The following is a 16,700-nucleotide window of genomic DNA, read 5'->3' as shown; positions in this document are numbered from 1 at the left end:
ACAAACTAGCTGTTAAGAGAAGCAGCTTCCCAGCTGGCAGGGAATGTTCCCACAACACTGGAGAACGTTCCCAACACGTTCTGCTAATGTTCTCACATTCTTAGAACATTTTTAGAACAAATGATTGCTAGCTGGGTTGTTGATGCAACTGCATTAGTAAAGTAACAGTACTAGCCTACTTTATGTAGTTACATAGTAATTAATGTAAACTTAAGGTAAAGTGTTACTGCAACATGAAAAAGAGGTCTTGGGTTAATCTGAAAAGGAGATCTTGGGCACACCATTTAAAAAGTATACATTAACATGAGCTACAGTAAGTACTCATCAACATGAGCTACAGTAGGCATGGTGATCTCATAAGTGTGCTTCCATTAGATGTCGCTAGAGACTCAAAACCCATTAGGGCCTACTTATCTTACAATAATGAATTGTAAACTATAGCATTTTTATACTTTGTAATTAAGTAGCCTACTAACATACTAAAATAGGCTACTATTATGCTACCAAGTCTTAACATGAATAATAGGCCTACACATATAGGCTAGATAATTCAACTCAGTAGATTAATAACCTAATCAAACTAATCATAAATAAAAGCTACCTTGATGTTAGGATATTAATGTTTTGTTTTTCTTGACGCTTGCTTGGACGACTAGGCTACATGTGGAGAAGCCGATCTGACTGACCTCCCCCTGGAGGTGTGACGCGGACAGAGGGACGGTTCTTCAGAGAGTCCAACACTCTTAAGGAGCCGCGTGCCTTCAGTCATACCCTCCGCCAGGTGAATACATGCTGTCGAAGGGGTGAAGAGACCAAGAATAACCCTCCGCCAGGTGAATACATGCTGTCGAAGGCGTGAAGAGACCAAAAGAACATTGTTCTACTTAACCCGAACATTTCAGGTAGGTTAAGTAGGCTCGCTCAGATTGTGTCCTGTATGACCAGCTGACATGTTAATGAGTTCCAGCATGACGCTTCTAATAGTTTATCTATTGCCTAACTGGGAGCTAAATGTTCTGGCTGTAGTTCTAGATACTAGTAGTATTAGTTATATTATTGTGTGGCACTAACTTGCAAATTGCCTCAACCAGGCAAAGAGTTCGCTTTTGACTTCATGCTAATGCGAGTGTGTCTGATCCAGATCAAACAGCAGCCCAGCCAGCGGTGACACTTGGACTGGATTCTCTGGATATCTTATCACGGCCAATTTAAGATGAGTGCCGCCAAGAAGTAAGTCACGTCAATGTTATCTTAATGTCGCCTATAGTCCAACCTTTGACAACAATTAATCTTAGGTTCAAGGCATAGGCTTCTCATTGGAGCGCAAATAGGTATTTAACGCGCATGTTCGCTGTCACAGCGCATCTCATTGAAAAGGTGAATTGTGAAATTTAATTGACCAAGTCAATTTAGCTCAAAAGGATCTACATGTAAATTATTTAAGTGTTTCATTTGATATTAAATATCGGATATGATATTAGAGTTGATAGGCTAGAGAATATGCGATAATGTATAAACCCATCTGCCTACCCTAGCCTATAGCCTACCTAAAGTGCTTTTATGGGGAGTGAGAAAGCACCATGCTTCTTCCCGTGTCATCATGTGTTCAATATATTATTATGTACTGAGTTATCTGGATTGGGGTAAAAGTTTGTAAAACATTTTGGATGTTCTATCGTCTATCGTAGCCAACGTATTACGTTATAACGCATTCCTATGACCAATATACTTTCATGTTTTCACACACTGACTCAGCTAAATTTCAAACCCAAGAACATAAAAAAACTGCAGCCACTGCATTCCTCTGTAGACTACCTAATCTAACACGACTTCATGATATGAAACGACAAAGTGTTGATTTGAGTCTTCCAGCATATAGCGCAACATGTTACTACAAGAAGTAGAAATGGTGCATTGCAAGCAGTGCTTCAGTCTGGGGATTGAGCCTGTTATGTCTGTGGTTGTTCCATAGGTGGAGCAGGAGAGAATTAAGCTGTCAGAAACCAGGCCAGGCCCAGCCTGGCTTATGTGTGTTGGCTGGCTTGTTTCTGTGCGGGACTGGTAGGACGGTAATGTCTGACAAATAAAGATAGGTCTTGTCACCTGGACACATCAGTTCCAATGCTTCCAATGCTAATCCAGCACAATAGAGCGGGTTTTGAAGCCTCGGTGCTACCAATAAATAACTTATTTAGACCCGTTCTGTCCGAGTTAAATTATTTTTCCGAGGTAGTCTTCTTCTGTGGTGGTGGCAGTGTTTTGAAGCTTCATGTTTATCTGACACTTGTAAATATGAGCGCCTCTCCTAACTAGGCCGACACCGATTTATTTTGACGGCAAAGTGAATGGACCAGCAAAGGACTGTTGTCTGGCATGAGCGAGCGGAATGCGACAACGGGACTGAGAAGGGCTACATTTCAACCAGACATTCCAGTGAAACCAGGTAGTCAAAATAACTTACCTGATTTAAAATGGGCACCGCAAACGCGGGCATTTTTGATGATGTCCTCAGTCCAGTCCGTACGCTTAATAATGGCGATTTCATCTGTCTTCCTCTGCTACTGTTTCAAGAATGCGCGCGCATACTTGTGCTGACTAGGCTGTAAAAGGGTCTATAATTAAAAAATATGACCCACGCTCGTTACATAACTTCTATAACATCCAGTGACAAAATATGTCATGGTACCTTGGTATGTCCACACCAAGGATTGAACTCACAACCTTCCACTCGGCCACCGCTGACTTGGGAAATCTGTGGAGTCTTTTTCTTTTGATGTTCTGGGACCACTGCCTCTTGTGGTAGCAACATATAACTGCAGGTCAACAACGCCAACAGGGAGGGAGGAAGGGAGGAAGGGAGCAACAAATAGGATCCCCTCTTCATGGTGTGTCGGCTTACAGCCAACACACAAAAAACAACAAAGAAAAGTTCTTCCAACCCAAGCTGTTAAAACTGTCAAGCTAAATTCAGTAAAATAGTCTCAAGTAAACAATGCAATAGCATATTCACTGCTCATGTCATGACTGGACCTTTATAAGGTGACGTTCAAATTGAAAAAGAATGGGCTTGCTCGCTATAGTTGTGTCCATCACTATACAGAATATTGCAACACTGCTGAATGTGATCTCAGATTTCAGTGGTGTGTGACTGACCGCTTTTCACTATCATTACAAGAAACAAGAGTCCTCCTTGGAACGGTTTCTCTTTTGGCTCAGGTTGTGTGTAAAAGTCATATTTGATGAGTTTCAATTCTCTGTTCAAAGATCTTGTGAATCGTATGGCCATGTAAAATTACCAAACATTAATCAGGTAGCTATTAGTGGCAACATAGAAATGGAAAATGATCTGCAAACTACTAATATTCTTGTGTATGAAATTGGGAACTGTGAAATGTAATGTTCTATGTAGCCTACTGAATTATAATAAAAACAATTAAGATTAAGTAGATTTTATGAGAAAATGAGCAAGTCAGACATACTGTGGCTTTACTGAAATATGCACTGTGTAGTGTCATTATAATGTCATAACAACTTGTTGAAGTGAGATGGGAATTATTTGATATCTTTTTGCATATTAATGGCCTCTGAAGCTGGTATAGGGAGTTGAATAAGTTTGGTTATAATCCTGATTGAGACATTGGTTTTGAGTGTTTGCTTGCTGAAATTACTTGAGATATAAAACTATTATGTATTATTTTCATTCAAATTTCAAATATCATCTGATAATCTTTTTTGTTATTTTAAGTTAGTTACAGTATAACACACTTATAACCCACAAAACTGAGTTGTAAACACATCCATTCCCCCTATGGAGAGAGTCTCACACACAAAGGCCTGTTACTGTATGTGTTTGTAAGTTGTCACTTAATTAAAGCTGGGTTAATCCTTTGAGGGCGGATGAGCAGAAGACCAACGTGGTGCCCAGCTTGCTCTGAGGTGAGGGTGGGGGTTGTGGGCTCAGCCCGGCGCTCTGAGGTGAGGGTGGGGGTTGTGGGCTCAGCCCGGCGCTCTGAGGTGAGGGTGGGGGTTGTGAACTCAACCTGGCGCTCTGAGGTGAGGGTGGGGGTTGTGGACTCAGCCCGGCGCTCTGAGGTGAGGGTGGGGGTTGTGAACTCAACCTGGCGCTCTGAGGTGAGGGTGGGGGTTGTGGGCTCAGCCCGGCGCTCTGAGGTGAGGGTGGGGGTTGTGAACTCAACCTGGCGCTCTGAGGTGAGGGTGGGGGTTGTGGACTCAGCCCGGCGCTCTGAGGTGAGGGTGGGGGTTGTGGACTCAGCCCGGCGCTCTGAGGTGAGGGTGGGGGTTGTGAACTCAACCTGGCGCTCTGAGGTGAGGGTGGAAGTTGTGGGCACAGCCAGACGCTCTGAGGTGAGGGTGGGGGTTGTGGACTCAGCCCGGCGCTCTGAGGTGAGGGTGGGGGTTGTGAACTCAACCTGGCGCTCTGAGGTGAGGGTGGGGGTTGTGGGCTCAGCCCGGCGCTCTGAGGTGAGGGTGGGGGTTGTGAACTCAACCTGGCGCTCTGAGGTGAGGGTGGGGGTTGTGGACTCAGCCCGGCGCTCTGAGGTGAGGGTGGGGGTTGTGGACTCAGCCCGGCGCTCTGAGGTGAGGGTGGGGGTTGTGGACTCAGCCCGGCGCTCTGAGGTGAGGGTGGGGGTTGTGGACTCAGCCCGGCGCTCTGAGGTGAGGGTGGGGGTTGTGGACTCACACATTACACACCAGATGGAGTACTCTGTAGTGTCTGGGCGCGCATGTGTGTGTGCGTGTGTGTCTGTGAGAGCGTTGTGGTATAGTATTCAATTCCAATTCAGTCAATTCAAAAAAGATATTGAAATAAAATAACAATTGCTTCTTGGAAGATTTAGTTACAATTAGAATTTGGTAGACTTGAACTTGAACTGACTGCAAGTCTAAATAGACAGTGCCTCATGTTGACTCAAATATGGTTCGCTGTAGTTTAGATTCAAACCAATGGAGGCCCTGCGCATGACTGCTAGCTGTCACTTTGGCCTGTCACCCTCAATTAGATGCAAAGCAGGCCTCTCTAGCCTCCCCTGCCCCCTCTTCAGTGGGATAGCAGGCCTCTCTAGCCTCCCCCGCCCTCTCTTCAGCGGGATTACCTGCCCAGTCTTACGCTTCCCTGTTCAAGGGCAGAAGCCTCAGAGCTCGCACAGACGCTAGCGTACAACACTCACACTTCTAGCTCGGGGGCTGTGAGAAGAGGATTTGTAAATGAGTCTTGAACAGACAGGAAGATGAGCGCTTCCAGCAGCACCAGACTGACTCCCAGTCCTAACACTCTGCAGGTCAACGAGCCCAGGCGCTATGGTTCCACTCTGTCATTGGAGCAGAAGTGTGAGCAGTCTTTCTTCTTCTTCTACTACTACAGGATGGAGGACGAGGCGGTGTTGGACCGGGGGGCGTCCTTCGTCAAGCACGTCTGTGACGAGGAAGAGCTTGAAGGTAAGCCGTTCTCATTCTACCTTTCCCAGTCCCATCTTTTATAGTCTGCTCCATAAAATGGTTGAAGTTGTTTCTGTCCAAAAGTGCTCTAGTCAAGCTTTTGAAGAAACGTCCCCAAATTATGGGACATGGGAAATGGAAAATGTCATATGTATGGTGTGTAGGTTGGCAATGGTTGTTCTTTGTGGAATGAGGTAGACAATTTGTTGATATAGACTGCATACTGTACCTGCTTTTAGCGATAAAATTGCAGAAGAAATGGTCAATACTCAAGAGTAGTCTCTTACTTGTCTTAAATTCTCACCTAATTAGTGAGCTGATTAATGACAACGATGTAGGACGCAAAGCATGTGATCCTGTGTTTACCTGCATGGCTAATCTTCTCCTGGGCCATTGGACAACAAAGATTAAAAACAATCTTTGGCCTATACTGTTCTAAAGGGTACCCTACAGTACATCAAATACCCTTTGACAGTATGTCGGGAGATGCCTCTTACCTTCTGGTAATCTTCAATTAAGATCTAACAAGAGAAACACTTGTGCCTCTGTTGAGTATTTGGTGTCAAAAGGCCCTAGTCGCTTTCCAACACTTTTTAAAGCAGTGCAGCGACTTCTATATGTGACATATGTGTCTGTGTGTGTGTGTGTGTGTGTGTGTGTGTCCGTTTGTACCATGAGATTTAGACCAATCAGGAGTCAACACTACCGTTGCATACCAGCAATAGAGGGTAGCCATGAGGAAATCAATGCCAGCTTCAGACAGCTCTATCTCAAGAAGTATTAATGTCACAACTTAGATATTTACATCATATGAATCTTTGGAACCAGATGAGCATTTTGCAATATAATATGTACGTGTACTTATGTCACATTGTACTAATATGTAAGCTTAAAAACTGTAGGGGTAGTGACAACGTGTATACATTTGAAATTACCAACTGTTGCTAGAGTGGAGCTCTGAACATTCCGCCATTCGTGTGAATGGGGAGCATGGTTTTCAGACAACACTGAATATTTCAGAACATATCAAGGGCTTTGCATAGATATTTGAATGTGAGGGAAAGCTCACAAAATCTTAACATTTTGGTCCATGATATGGGAGAGTACTGTGAAAATTGTAGGAGTGGCGGCTGTGGATATTTTCAAATCTGCCACCACTAACAAATGAACATTCCATAATTCCAAAAATGGGACAAAATTAAGCAATTGACCACTCGAGGCAGTGGGTTACAGGGGATTTTACCACAGCTACGAGGTGTTGTTAGGCCCGACGCGATAGCGGAGCCTAACAAGCACAGCTACCCCCGTAGCTGTGGTAAAATCCCCTGTAACCCACTGCCTCGAGTGGTCAATTGCTTTTCTGCAACGGTTACTACATATATATATTCACAAAAAACACTCAGTAGTAACATTCAATCATTTATTTACTGATCATTCTTATCATTTTAGTATTTACAAAATCCTCCGCGATAGGCTATAGTTCTGAATTAAATGGTTGCCAGGCAACATAGGCTATCTCGCCTATTTGGGTTGGCCTTGTTCACATAAGCCATAAGGCATAATTCGGGTGGTTCACGTTTATTTGAATATTTCCAGCTATGGTGCAGTTATTAAAACAGTTCTCCAGAGCACTCGTTTTTGCTGGTAGGGGTGTGGAAGTGTTGGAGTAGGACTGATGAGTGCGTTTTTGTAATAGGATACGAAAAAGGCGAGGTTGCTGCAAGTGGTTGCTACGCAAAGCATAGCCTACCGCTTGATTTTATCAATGGCCTTGTCAATGAGATTGACGGCGCATTAATACTAATTGTTATGTGGTCGCAGCAGTGGGTTACAGAGTATTTTACCATGGCTGCTAGCCAATCAGAATCAAGTATCCAAACTCTCCGTTGTAGAACTATGATTATTCAACGGTTAGTTCTGGTTCTTGATTCTGATTGGCTGGAAGCCGTGTTAAAATACTTTGTAACACACACCTAGAACCACATATCATTCCATTGTCAGTATTAATGCGCCTCCCATTTGATCCAATGCATTGTAGGCCCATTATTGTGTTTCTTCAAAACAACTGAACATTCCATCCAATGCATCTGTTTCTTGGCAGCCTTTTTGTTAGAGGAACTATTTTGCTCGCCGGAATTGAGGGAATGATGCTTCGTTTTGAATAAATGTTAATATTTTATATTGCTGTGTGTTTATTTTACACTAATAGCTGTAGTAACCGTTGTATAAAAGAAATAAACCACTCGAGGCCGTGTGTTATAGTGATTCTATAACAGCTAGGGGGGTTTTAGGCACTCCGCTTCGCGTCGGGCCTAACAATGCCCCCTAGCTGTTATAAAATCACTATAACACACGGCCTCTCGTTGTTTATTGCTTAAATAAAACAGCCTCCTCTATTGACCATTTCATGTCATGTTCATATTCAAAACAATAATACCACAGTTTACAGTGCAGTTTACTTGGACCAAGAAGTCATTGCCAAAGTGACCAAAAGTTCCATTGAAAGGGTCTATACGTGATGGATGACATGTGTGTCCGTTTGTAGCATGAGATTTAGACCAATCAGGAGACGCCAATACCGTTGCACACCAGCACTAGAAGGCAGTAGAGATTGCTCATAAAACTGCACCACTTACATCACCACCTGGGTGTGACTTTTTTAACGCATCAGGTTACTGGATGAAGTAAGTTAGTGGCAATTGGGAGGACCAGGTCAAAATGCTCTTTCTTTAGTTTGAGCTGCTCACGTTGTCATGGCCTCCGCTCCGCCTGAATCCTGGTCCAGTCCTCCTGGCTTCCTCTAGTGAGCCACTCAAAGTCTGGGCTCACAGGTTAGAGTCAGGGTGGAACTACATACCAGTGGAGACGCCTTGTATTTCCCAGTGACTCGCTGCTGTGTAAGGTAGTAAGGTAGTAAGGTAGTAAATGTGTGTTGTGGGACTGAAGTACAGCCTGCCCCTGTTCCCTTAGGCATGGCTAGTTTGTTTCCCTCCAGAAACAGACTTACGACTTTCCCTAACCCCCACCTCCAGGCTTTAGAGATGGACTGTAATGCAATTTACTGAACTATTGATAATGTTGATTTAGTGCTTTACTAACTGTTGTGGGACGATGTACTGTATATCAAAGCAGGAGGACAGAACATACAGACATGATATTGCATTGAAAGTAATGTTTGTCCAGCACAAAGAAAGTGGACACACACAGGCACGCACGCACGCACGCACGCACGCACGCACGCACACACACACTTCTGTATTTACTTTGATCACTGAAATGCATCAAATGCTGATAACGATCCAGAATTCATCCATGACAGGAGTGACAAAATGTCCTGGCACTGTGCCACACCTCCAGCATGCAATCATCAGTCTGTACTAAAGGCCTCTCTGATCTCTGATATGAGAGCTTCTTATCAGTATTCATTTGACCCTGAACATTATGTGATAAAACAATGTTGCAGCACAGCATTTATATTTTTACACCTTATTTTGAGACCTCAGTTATGTTATTTTGAAACAAAATGAATGAATTAACTTTTCATTTAAACTTTTCATTTCATTCATGAATTTCTATCCCAACAAAATCTTTTTAAGCGGTGCAGCCCCTTCTATGTGTGACATGTGTGTGTGTGTGTTTGTGTGTGTGTGTGTGTTTGTGTCTGTACGTTTGTGTGTTTGTGTGAGTGTGTTTGTGTTTGTGTGTGTGTGTGTGTGTTTGTGTGTGTGTGTGTTTGTGTGTGTGTTTGTGTGTGTGTTTCTGTGTTTGTGTGTGTGTGTGTGTGTGTTTGTGTGTGTGTTTGTGTTTGTGTGTTTCTGTGTGTTTGTGTGTGTGTTTGTGTGTGAGTTTGTGTGTGTGTTTCTGTGTTTGTGTGTGTTTGTGTATGTGTGTGTGTTTGTGTGTGTGTTTGTGTGTGTGTGTTTCTGTGTTTGTGTGTGTGTTTGTGTATGTGTGTGTGTTTGTGTGTGTGTTTGTGTGTGTGTGTTTGTGTGTTTGTGTGTGTGTGTGTTTGTGTGTGTGTGTTTGTGTGTGTTTGTGTGCCCATTGAGTGAGACAGAGCCATATAAGGCATGGGGGGTGGAGCTACAGTAAGGCACGGTGCGGTTACTTACAACAAAGGCAGAAAAGCTGGAATAACAACAGACAGGCCACCGGTAGCCATTCAGGTGCACTTGGGCTACAAGATTTTGTAAACAATTGGCTTAAGAAAATGAACAGATGCCAGGGATTTTAATCCCTTAAGATAAAATAAGATACAGTATGACTGATGCAATCATCATAAACCATCAACAGCAAATATGACCAGGCTAAAGATAGCCTACAGTACCACATCAGTCCTCGTAATTTAAAGCTGTTAGTTACACAGAGGTATTCTATTTCCCCCACACACATTAAGGTTTGAGGGTGTTTACTTGCGCTGCTTGCGCGATGAGCTGCAGATTTCGTTCATCCAATGTAAAATGAAGCGGCACAGCTCAGTCTTTCTGCGGGCTGGCCCAGGCGCTGTAAAGCTGCGCTTGCTAACGTACATTCATCTGCCCCTTGGGCTGAGTGAAACAATCTGATAGCAGGTGGTTTTAAGTAGTTTCGACAATATGAATAAAATCACTGATTGCAGCTTTAAGTGCAGCCGTCTTCTATACATGACGTGTCTGTGTCCGTTAGTAGCATGAGATTTAGACCAATCAGGAGTCGCCAATACCGTCGCACACCAGCACCAGAGGGCAGTAGAGATTGCTCATAACCTCCAAACCACTTACTTCACCACCTGGGTGTGATTTTTTGAATTGCATTTGCTGAGTATTGAGAATGTAAAGCCACTAAAGTGAAGCAGAATCCATAGTTTCATATGTATTTGTGTTATTTGAACCCTGTACTTAAGATCATTCAGGATCATTGGTTTTCAGCAGTGAGTTTAGATTAGCATGCTGTGGGCGCTGCCACTCTCCACACTATCCCTGCTGTCCCAGTACTGGGCCAGTACCTTGGTTACTGGGGAAACTGGTGGTGACGGTGTCTCTCAGGCGATGTTGGGAGCTCAACAAGACCGCCAGCCAGCGAACATTCACTTCATTCAGTCCTCTCTGAGGGTGAAGCCCAAAACAACATTTCTCCCTCCAAAAAGAGAGGAGGAAGTTGATTACACAGTTCCTGTGGTAGAGTACAAATCTCCTTTTCCAGCTCTCCCCCTCTCTACTTCCTTCTCTGTCCTCATCTATCACTCTCTCTTTGGTCTCTCTCTCTCCCTTTCTCTCTCTCTCTCTCTCTCTCTCTCTCTCTCTCTCTCTCTCCCTCCCTCCCTCTCTCTCTCTCTCTCTCTCTCTCATTCACTGTCGCCCTAATTTTCCCCAAAACACCCCACACACCATCCTTTGTGCTGGTGGGGTTTGTTGCTGTACCCAATGTGTCATGAGTCTGTTTGTGTATTGCTACCCACTGTGTGGTATAGTTTTCTAGTTGCTATACCCACTATGTGGTGTAGTTTTCTAGTTGCTGTACCCACTGTGTGGTGTAGTTTTCTAGTTGCTATACCTACTGTGTGGTGTAGTTTTCTAGTTGCTGTACCCACTATGTGGTGTAGTTTTCTAGTTGCTATACCCACTGTGTGGTGTAGTTTTCTAGTTGCTGTACCTACTGTGTGGTGTAGTTTTCTAGTTGCTATACCCACTATGTGGTGTAGTTTTCTAGTTGCTATACCCACTGTGTGGTGTAGTTTTCTAGTTGCTATACCCACTATGTGGTGTAGTTTTCTAGTTGCTATACCTACTGTGTGGTGTAGTTTTCTAGTTGCTGTACCCACTGTGTGGTATAGTTTTCTAGTTGCTATACCTACTGTGTGGTGTAGTTTTCTAGTTGCTGTACCTACTGTGTGGTGTAGTTTTCTAGTTGCTATACCTACTGTGTGGTGTAGTTTTCTAGTTGCTATACCTACTGTGTGGTGTAGTTTTCTAGTTGCTATACCTACTGTGTGGTGTAGTTTTCTAGTTGCTATACCCACTGTGTGGTGTAGTTTTCTAGTTGCTGTACCTACTGTGTGGTGTAGTTTTCTAGTTGCTATACCCACTATGTGGTGTAGTTTTCTAGTTGCTATACCCACTGTGTGGTGTAGTTTTCTAGTTGCTGTACCTACTGTGTGGTGTAGTTTTCTAGTTGCTGTACCTACTGTGTGGTGTAGTTTTCTAGTTGCTGTACCTACTGTGTGGTGTAGTTTTCTAGTTGCTATACCCACTATGTGGTGTAGTTTTCTAGTTGCTGTACCCACTGTGTGGTGTAGTTTTCTAGTTGCTATACCCACTGTGTGGTGTAGTTTTCTAGTTGCTATACCCACTATGTGGTGTAGTTTTCTAGTTGCTATACCCACTGTGTGGTGTAGTTTTCTAGTTGCTGTACCTACTGTGTGGTGTAGTTTTCTAGTTGCTGTACCTACTGTGTGGTGTAGTTTTCTAGTTGCTGTACCCACTGTGTGGTGTAGTTTTCTAGTTGCTGTACCCACTGTGTGGTGTAGTTTTCTAGTTGCTATACCCACTATGTGGTGTAGTTTTCTAGTTGCTGTACCCACTGTGTGGTGTAGTTTTCTAGTTGCTATACCTACTGTGTGGTGTAGTTTTCTAGTTGCTATACCTACTGTGTGGTGTAGTTTTCTAGTTGCTATACCTACTGTGTGGTGTAGTTTTCTAGTTGCTGTACCTACTGTGTGGTGTAGTTTTCTAGTTGCTATACCTACTGTGTGGTGTAGTTTGTTAGTTTTTACCCGCTGTGTGGTGTAGTTTGTTAGTTTTTACCCGCTGTGTGGTGTAGTTTTCTAGTTGCTATACCTACTGTGTGGTGTAGTTTGTTAGTTTTTACCCGCTGTGTGGTGTAGTTTACTAGTTGCTACTGTATACCTACTGTGTGGTGTAGTTTGTTAGTTGGGGTGCCATCACATCTACTGTGTGGCTCAGAAAAGCCGGAGAATTTTACCCATGAGCCTCAGTAGGCATAAAAACAGAGCTGGGGGTGATATTCAAGACCATGCCAACATGCAACAGTTTGTAAATTTTACTCTCTCACACGCACCATTAATATTATAATCCCAGTTCATTTCTGCTAGAGTGTTTAATACAGTTTTAATGAAATGCAAATGATAACGTTGACCACACCGAATTTAATGAGAACTTGAAGTTGCTAGCGACAATAAGCTGGTCAACAGTAAAATAAGCTACAGTATGAAGCAGGAATCTGGAGGTTGAGGTGTGGTGTGACGAAGTCTGTGGTCCATCCTGGTGGGACATCGCCTAACAACAATTGTTTTTTGTTGTGTAAATATTGGAGTTGCTCCATTTTCTGTTTTACCCAAAGTCTATTGGGTAATAATAATGGTAGGTTCGGCAATACAGGCAAGGTTTTCAACCAGACTTACCTTATACCGATTTATAGAATGTATTGAATGCTTTATGATAATGTTTTACATTTGTTGTGAATCATTTTATTTCTTATGTTTTGGAAGTACTGTACATTCTTGTTCTTAAGTCTCGGTCTTGGCCCTGTTTTTTTGTGTTCCGACTTTTGTGTTGACACTCTTCAATGCAGGATTGTCAGAAGTCGTATTTGGAAAAAACAACAACTCAAAACTAAATTCATTGTGATTCAGCTCAAAAGAATAAGTACTGTTGTCTGTGAGTGGAGAAATGGTCTGTTGTTGTCCCTGGCTCCAAGACCTCCTGGTTATGTCATGTGCTGTGTGTGTGGCCAGGGCTGTGGAGTCTGCCCCGAGGACATTGCTTGACACAGATCTAATAGAGTCTTTGTTTGGGAACACTGGTGGTGTTACAAGGAAGCACCATCAGGCCTGAGATACCTCTCCAAACCTACACTTTGAGCTGCATTCTTTTATATGTAAGGTTCTATACAAATATAGTTTATTATTATTATTATCATTATTATTGACAATTGGTTTTTCCTTTTTCTATGTGGTGCTGCCTCAGGGCTAGCTGGAGTACAGTAGGATCTACAGTATGGCTGGTCCCATGATTGTCCTTCATTTGAGTTTGAACATTCTTAGCCTGCAATTAAACTTGGTGTTTAAAGAGTATGGCTGTATAATTCATCTGAAACTAGGCACTACCAGTAAGTCCCAGGCTGTGAATTTAATTTTCTCTCTTTAAATATTTTGTTTTGTCTTGTTTTACGAGAAGATTAAGGAGAGAGGCATTACATTACATTACAGTCAGGGGGTTAGAGGGTTAGTGTACAGTCTGATAGTTGAGCACACGGTTTCTTATTCTGTTAATGCACAGGTCCTGTAATTTCATGTCAGAAGAGCTCTGTTTGTACAAGCTTGTTGTCAGTCTGACCATAGCGAGGGGACAGACGACCTGCCTGTTTGTGTGCCATACTGGGGTATGGGTCAGGGGTCATACAGTAGCATGCATGTAAAGAACACACAGTCCTGAGATCTGAGGCTCTAGTGTGGGGGAAGAAGAAGTAGCCTTGGTTCTCAAGCCATAGGGCAGGAGCCTATCTCCTGATTCCTTAGGGTGAGGCAACTTGGGCCGAATCCCAATTCTCTTTTCTAGCCCTTCCCCTATCCCTTGGCCCTAGCCCTTGCCCTTCGAAATGGAGTGTCAAGGGTTAAGGGGTAGAAATCGTCCCTAAGAAATGGGACACCCCTTCAAGACCGCTACGTCATCAGTAAGACTGTACATTCACAAAGCCAATGTTCACATAGCAAGCTCAAATACATTGTGTATAACATTATAGTTCTAAATAGCGTTAGTAAAAAAGCTGCTGTGATTAATGTAATGTAAACTATGTGGTAAGCTAGCTAGTTAACGTTAGAGACTAGCGATCTTTTGTGTCATGCTTGTTATAAATAATATATATATACTACATTGAAACAACATAAAACAATAATAATGCGATGGTTATCGCAATGTTTACATCTATTAACAAAGAAAAAAATACATTTGTGGATTTCATTTTTTCGGTCGGTGGCCGCCGCCATCTTGTCGACAGATTTTTGAGAGGAGATTTGCAAAGCATTCTGGGTAGCCCTCGTTCTTAAGTGTGGGTCCCGAAAATCTCAGTTTCAAGGGCTATCTAGCCCTCGCACTTCGCCCTAACCCTAGACACAAAGATAATTGGGACGCCCCTAGCGTGAACGCGCATTTCCGAGGGTTAGGGCCAAGGGCGAATTGGGATTGGGCCTTGATGTACAAGTACACCCCTTAGACATGATGCTAGTAACCCCAATCCAACCCTTGGTGCTGAGTGAGGGAGGTATTGGGTACCATTTTTATAGTCTTTGGTACAACTCGGACGGGGATCGAACCCCCAACCTCACAATCTCAGGGCAGGCGCTCTAACCACAAGGCCACTGAGCTGGTGCTAGCAGTGTGAGTGAAACAAACCCATACAGTACCTTGAAAAGTTCTCCGCTACCCGCTACTTCTTCTCTGTCAAAATATTTGGTTTGACAGTCTGCTGCAAACTCCCACAGTATGTCCTGTCCGGACTGTTCTCTTCTCCCATTGGCTGGGTCTTGGAGCGTTGAGATTTCAGGATATTTTCCTAACCAAGGTTCTCATACCCTGTATCCCAGTTTGCCTCCCCTTTACTAGAAGTGTACACTTGTCCACTACCCTGTGTGAGCATATGATTGAGTTACATGTAGGCTCCTATGCCAATCCTATGGTTTGAAATCCATGTTTTGCAGAGGAGCTGTGAGTGTGGGGGAGGAGGGGGCTAGGGTTAGGGTTAGGGCTAGGGTTAGGGTTAGGAGGGGATGGTTATGTGTTGAGTTGGCATCTATCTGGGAGGGAATTTGCATGGTATTAGTATCTCAGAGACTTTGATTTGACCATAAACTGAGTTTATACTATTATAAATAGTACAATATAGCTTCAATTTATTTATTTTGTCCCACCCATATCAGTTACAATAGATACAATAGATCCTGGCTATAGGTTATTTATATAGGTTATTTAAAGCAACGAGTATGTGTCACGATGCATAGATGATATGATGACTTGATCAGACCCTAACCCTAATGCTCCTGTGTCCGCAGGTCACCGCACCGTCTATATCGGCGTGCACGTGCCCAAGAGCTACCGGCGCCGGAGACGCCACCGCAGACGAGCGCCTCACAAGGACAGGAAGGAGAGGCTGATGGAGAACGCCTCCGACAGGTCAGACACGGAAAACAACGATGAGGCCAGAGACAGCATCCTCAGACCCCTCAGTAAGTCTGAACCAACGTCAGGCCAGATTACTAACCCTCTCTCTGTCCATGGCTGGGTTAGGACTTAACAGAATCTGTACAGAATCTCTCAACCTCTTACTCCTCTTTGACCCATGGGATTTCACTTAGAGCGAATAGCTGGGCCTGCCACACTGAATGACAAGTGTGTTTGGACATACAAGTGTGAGGACTTGGCATGGAAGTAACAGCCATTCGATTCTTGTGAGTCTCGGTCAGGATGAGTGTATGTGCGCATGTGTGTGTGCTCGCATGTATGTGTGTGTCTGTGTGCACTGAAGCTGCACTTTGCCCTCAGGCAGACTACAGTACTTAGGAGGTATCTGTATTCGTTTGTTAGAGAATAAAAGGCAAGGAAGAGTGAGAGAACAGAAAGAGGGGTTGGGGTTTGAGAGGGGTTACAGAGGAGTCAGAGTCAATGGGGGTGGCTGTTCATGTTTGCTGAAGTCTGTGAAAAGCCAGTTCATATTTGGCACATTTGTACACAATATATACTGTATATATACCCTGACACATTTAAATACACATACTAACCCTGACACTCATTTAAATACATATATATACACTAACCCTGACACTCATTTAAGTACATGTATATACACTAACCCTGACACTCATTTAAGTACATATATATATAAATATATACTAACCCTGACACTCATTTAAATACATATATACACATGGCAGGTGGAGAACAAGAGGGAGTCTGAATCCGAGGGCAGGTCTGCGCTCTTGGCGTGTTTATTGAAAAAATACCACTCAGGGTATCCCACAGAAAAAACCTCAAAAAGAAACAAAAACGGTCAGCCATGCTGACTCGGTTCCCGGTCTCCTTCAGCTGGGCAGAGCAGGTCTCAGGGCGGCCGGGGTCAGGTTTAGACTGAGTCCAATACTGACTGCTCTTCGCCCCTTCTGCTGGTCTTTTGTGCCCTGGTAGATTAGCTGCAGCTGGGGTTGCTGCAGCTACACGCTGACGAGCTGATTTGGGGCAGCTGGGGAACAGCGT

The 16,700-nt window shown here is 43.6% G+C and overlaps 1 protein-coding gene across 2 annotated transcripts in view; it reads left to right on the top strand.

Annotated features, from left to right (window-relative positions):
- Positions 1-5,249: 5,249 nt before the first annotated feature.
- Positions 5,250-16,700, top strand: part of slc4a4a (solute carrier family 4 member 4a) — a gene marked incomplete at both ends in the record, with an annotated part of 91,382 nt that continues 79,931 nt past the window's right edge. Inside the window, 2 exons of one of the 2 annotated variants that reach the window (XM_084457002.1) lie at positions 5,250-5,457; positions 15,503-15,676. In XM_084457002.1, coding sequence (XP_084313128.1) covers positions 5,250-5,457; positions 15,503-15,676 — 382 coding nt within the window. The remainder of the gene's footprint in view (positions 5,458-15,502; positions 15,677-16,700) is intronic. The other variant, XM_084457003.1, reaches the window with a different exon arrangement.

Source organism: Borostomias antarcticus, assembly GCF_949987555.1.
Source record: "Borostomias antarcticus genome assembly, chromosome: 23".
In the NCBI taxonomy this organism is placed as follows: Eukaryota; Metazoa; Chordata; class Actinopteri; order Stomiiformes; family Stomiidae; genus Borostomias; species Borostomias antarcticus.
The sequence above is the reverse complement of the archived record's forward strand: the minus strand, read 5'-3'. Positions and strand labels throughout refer to the sequence as shown.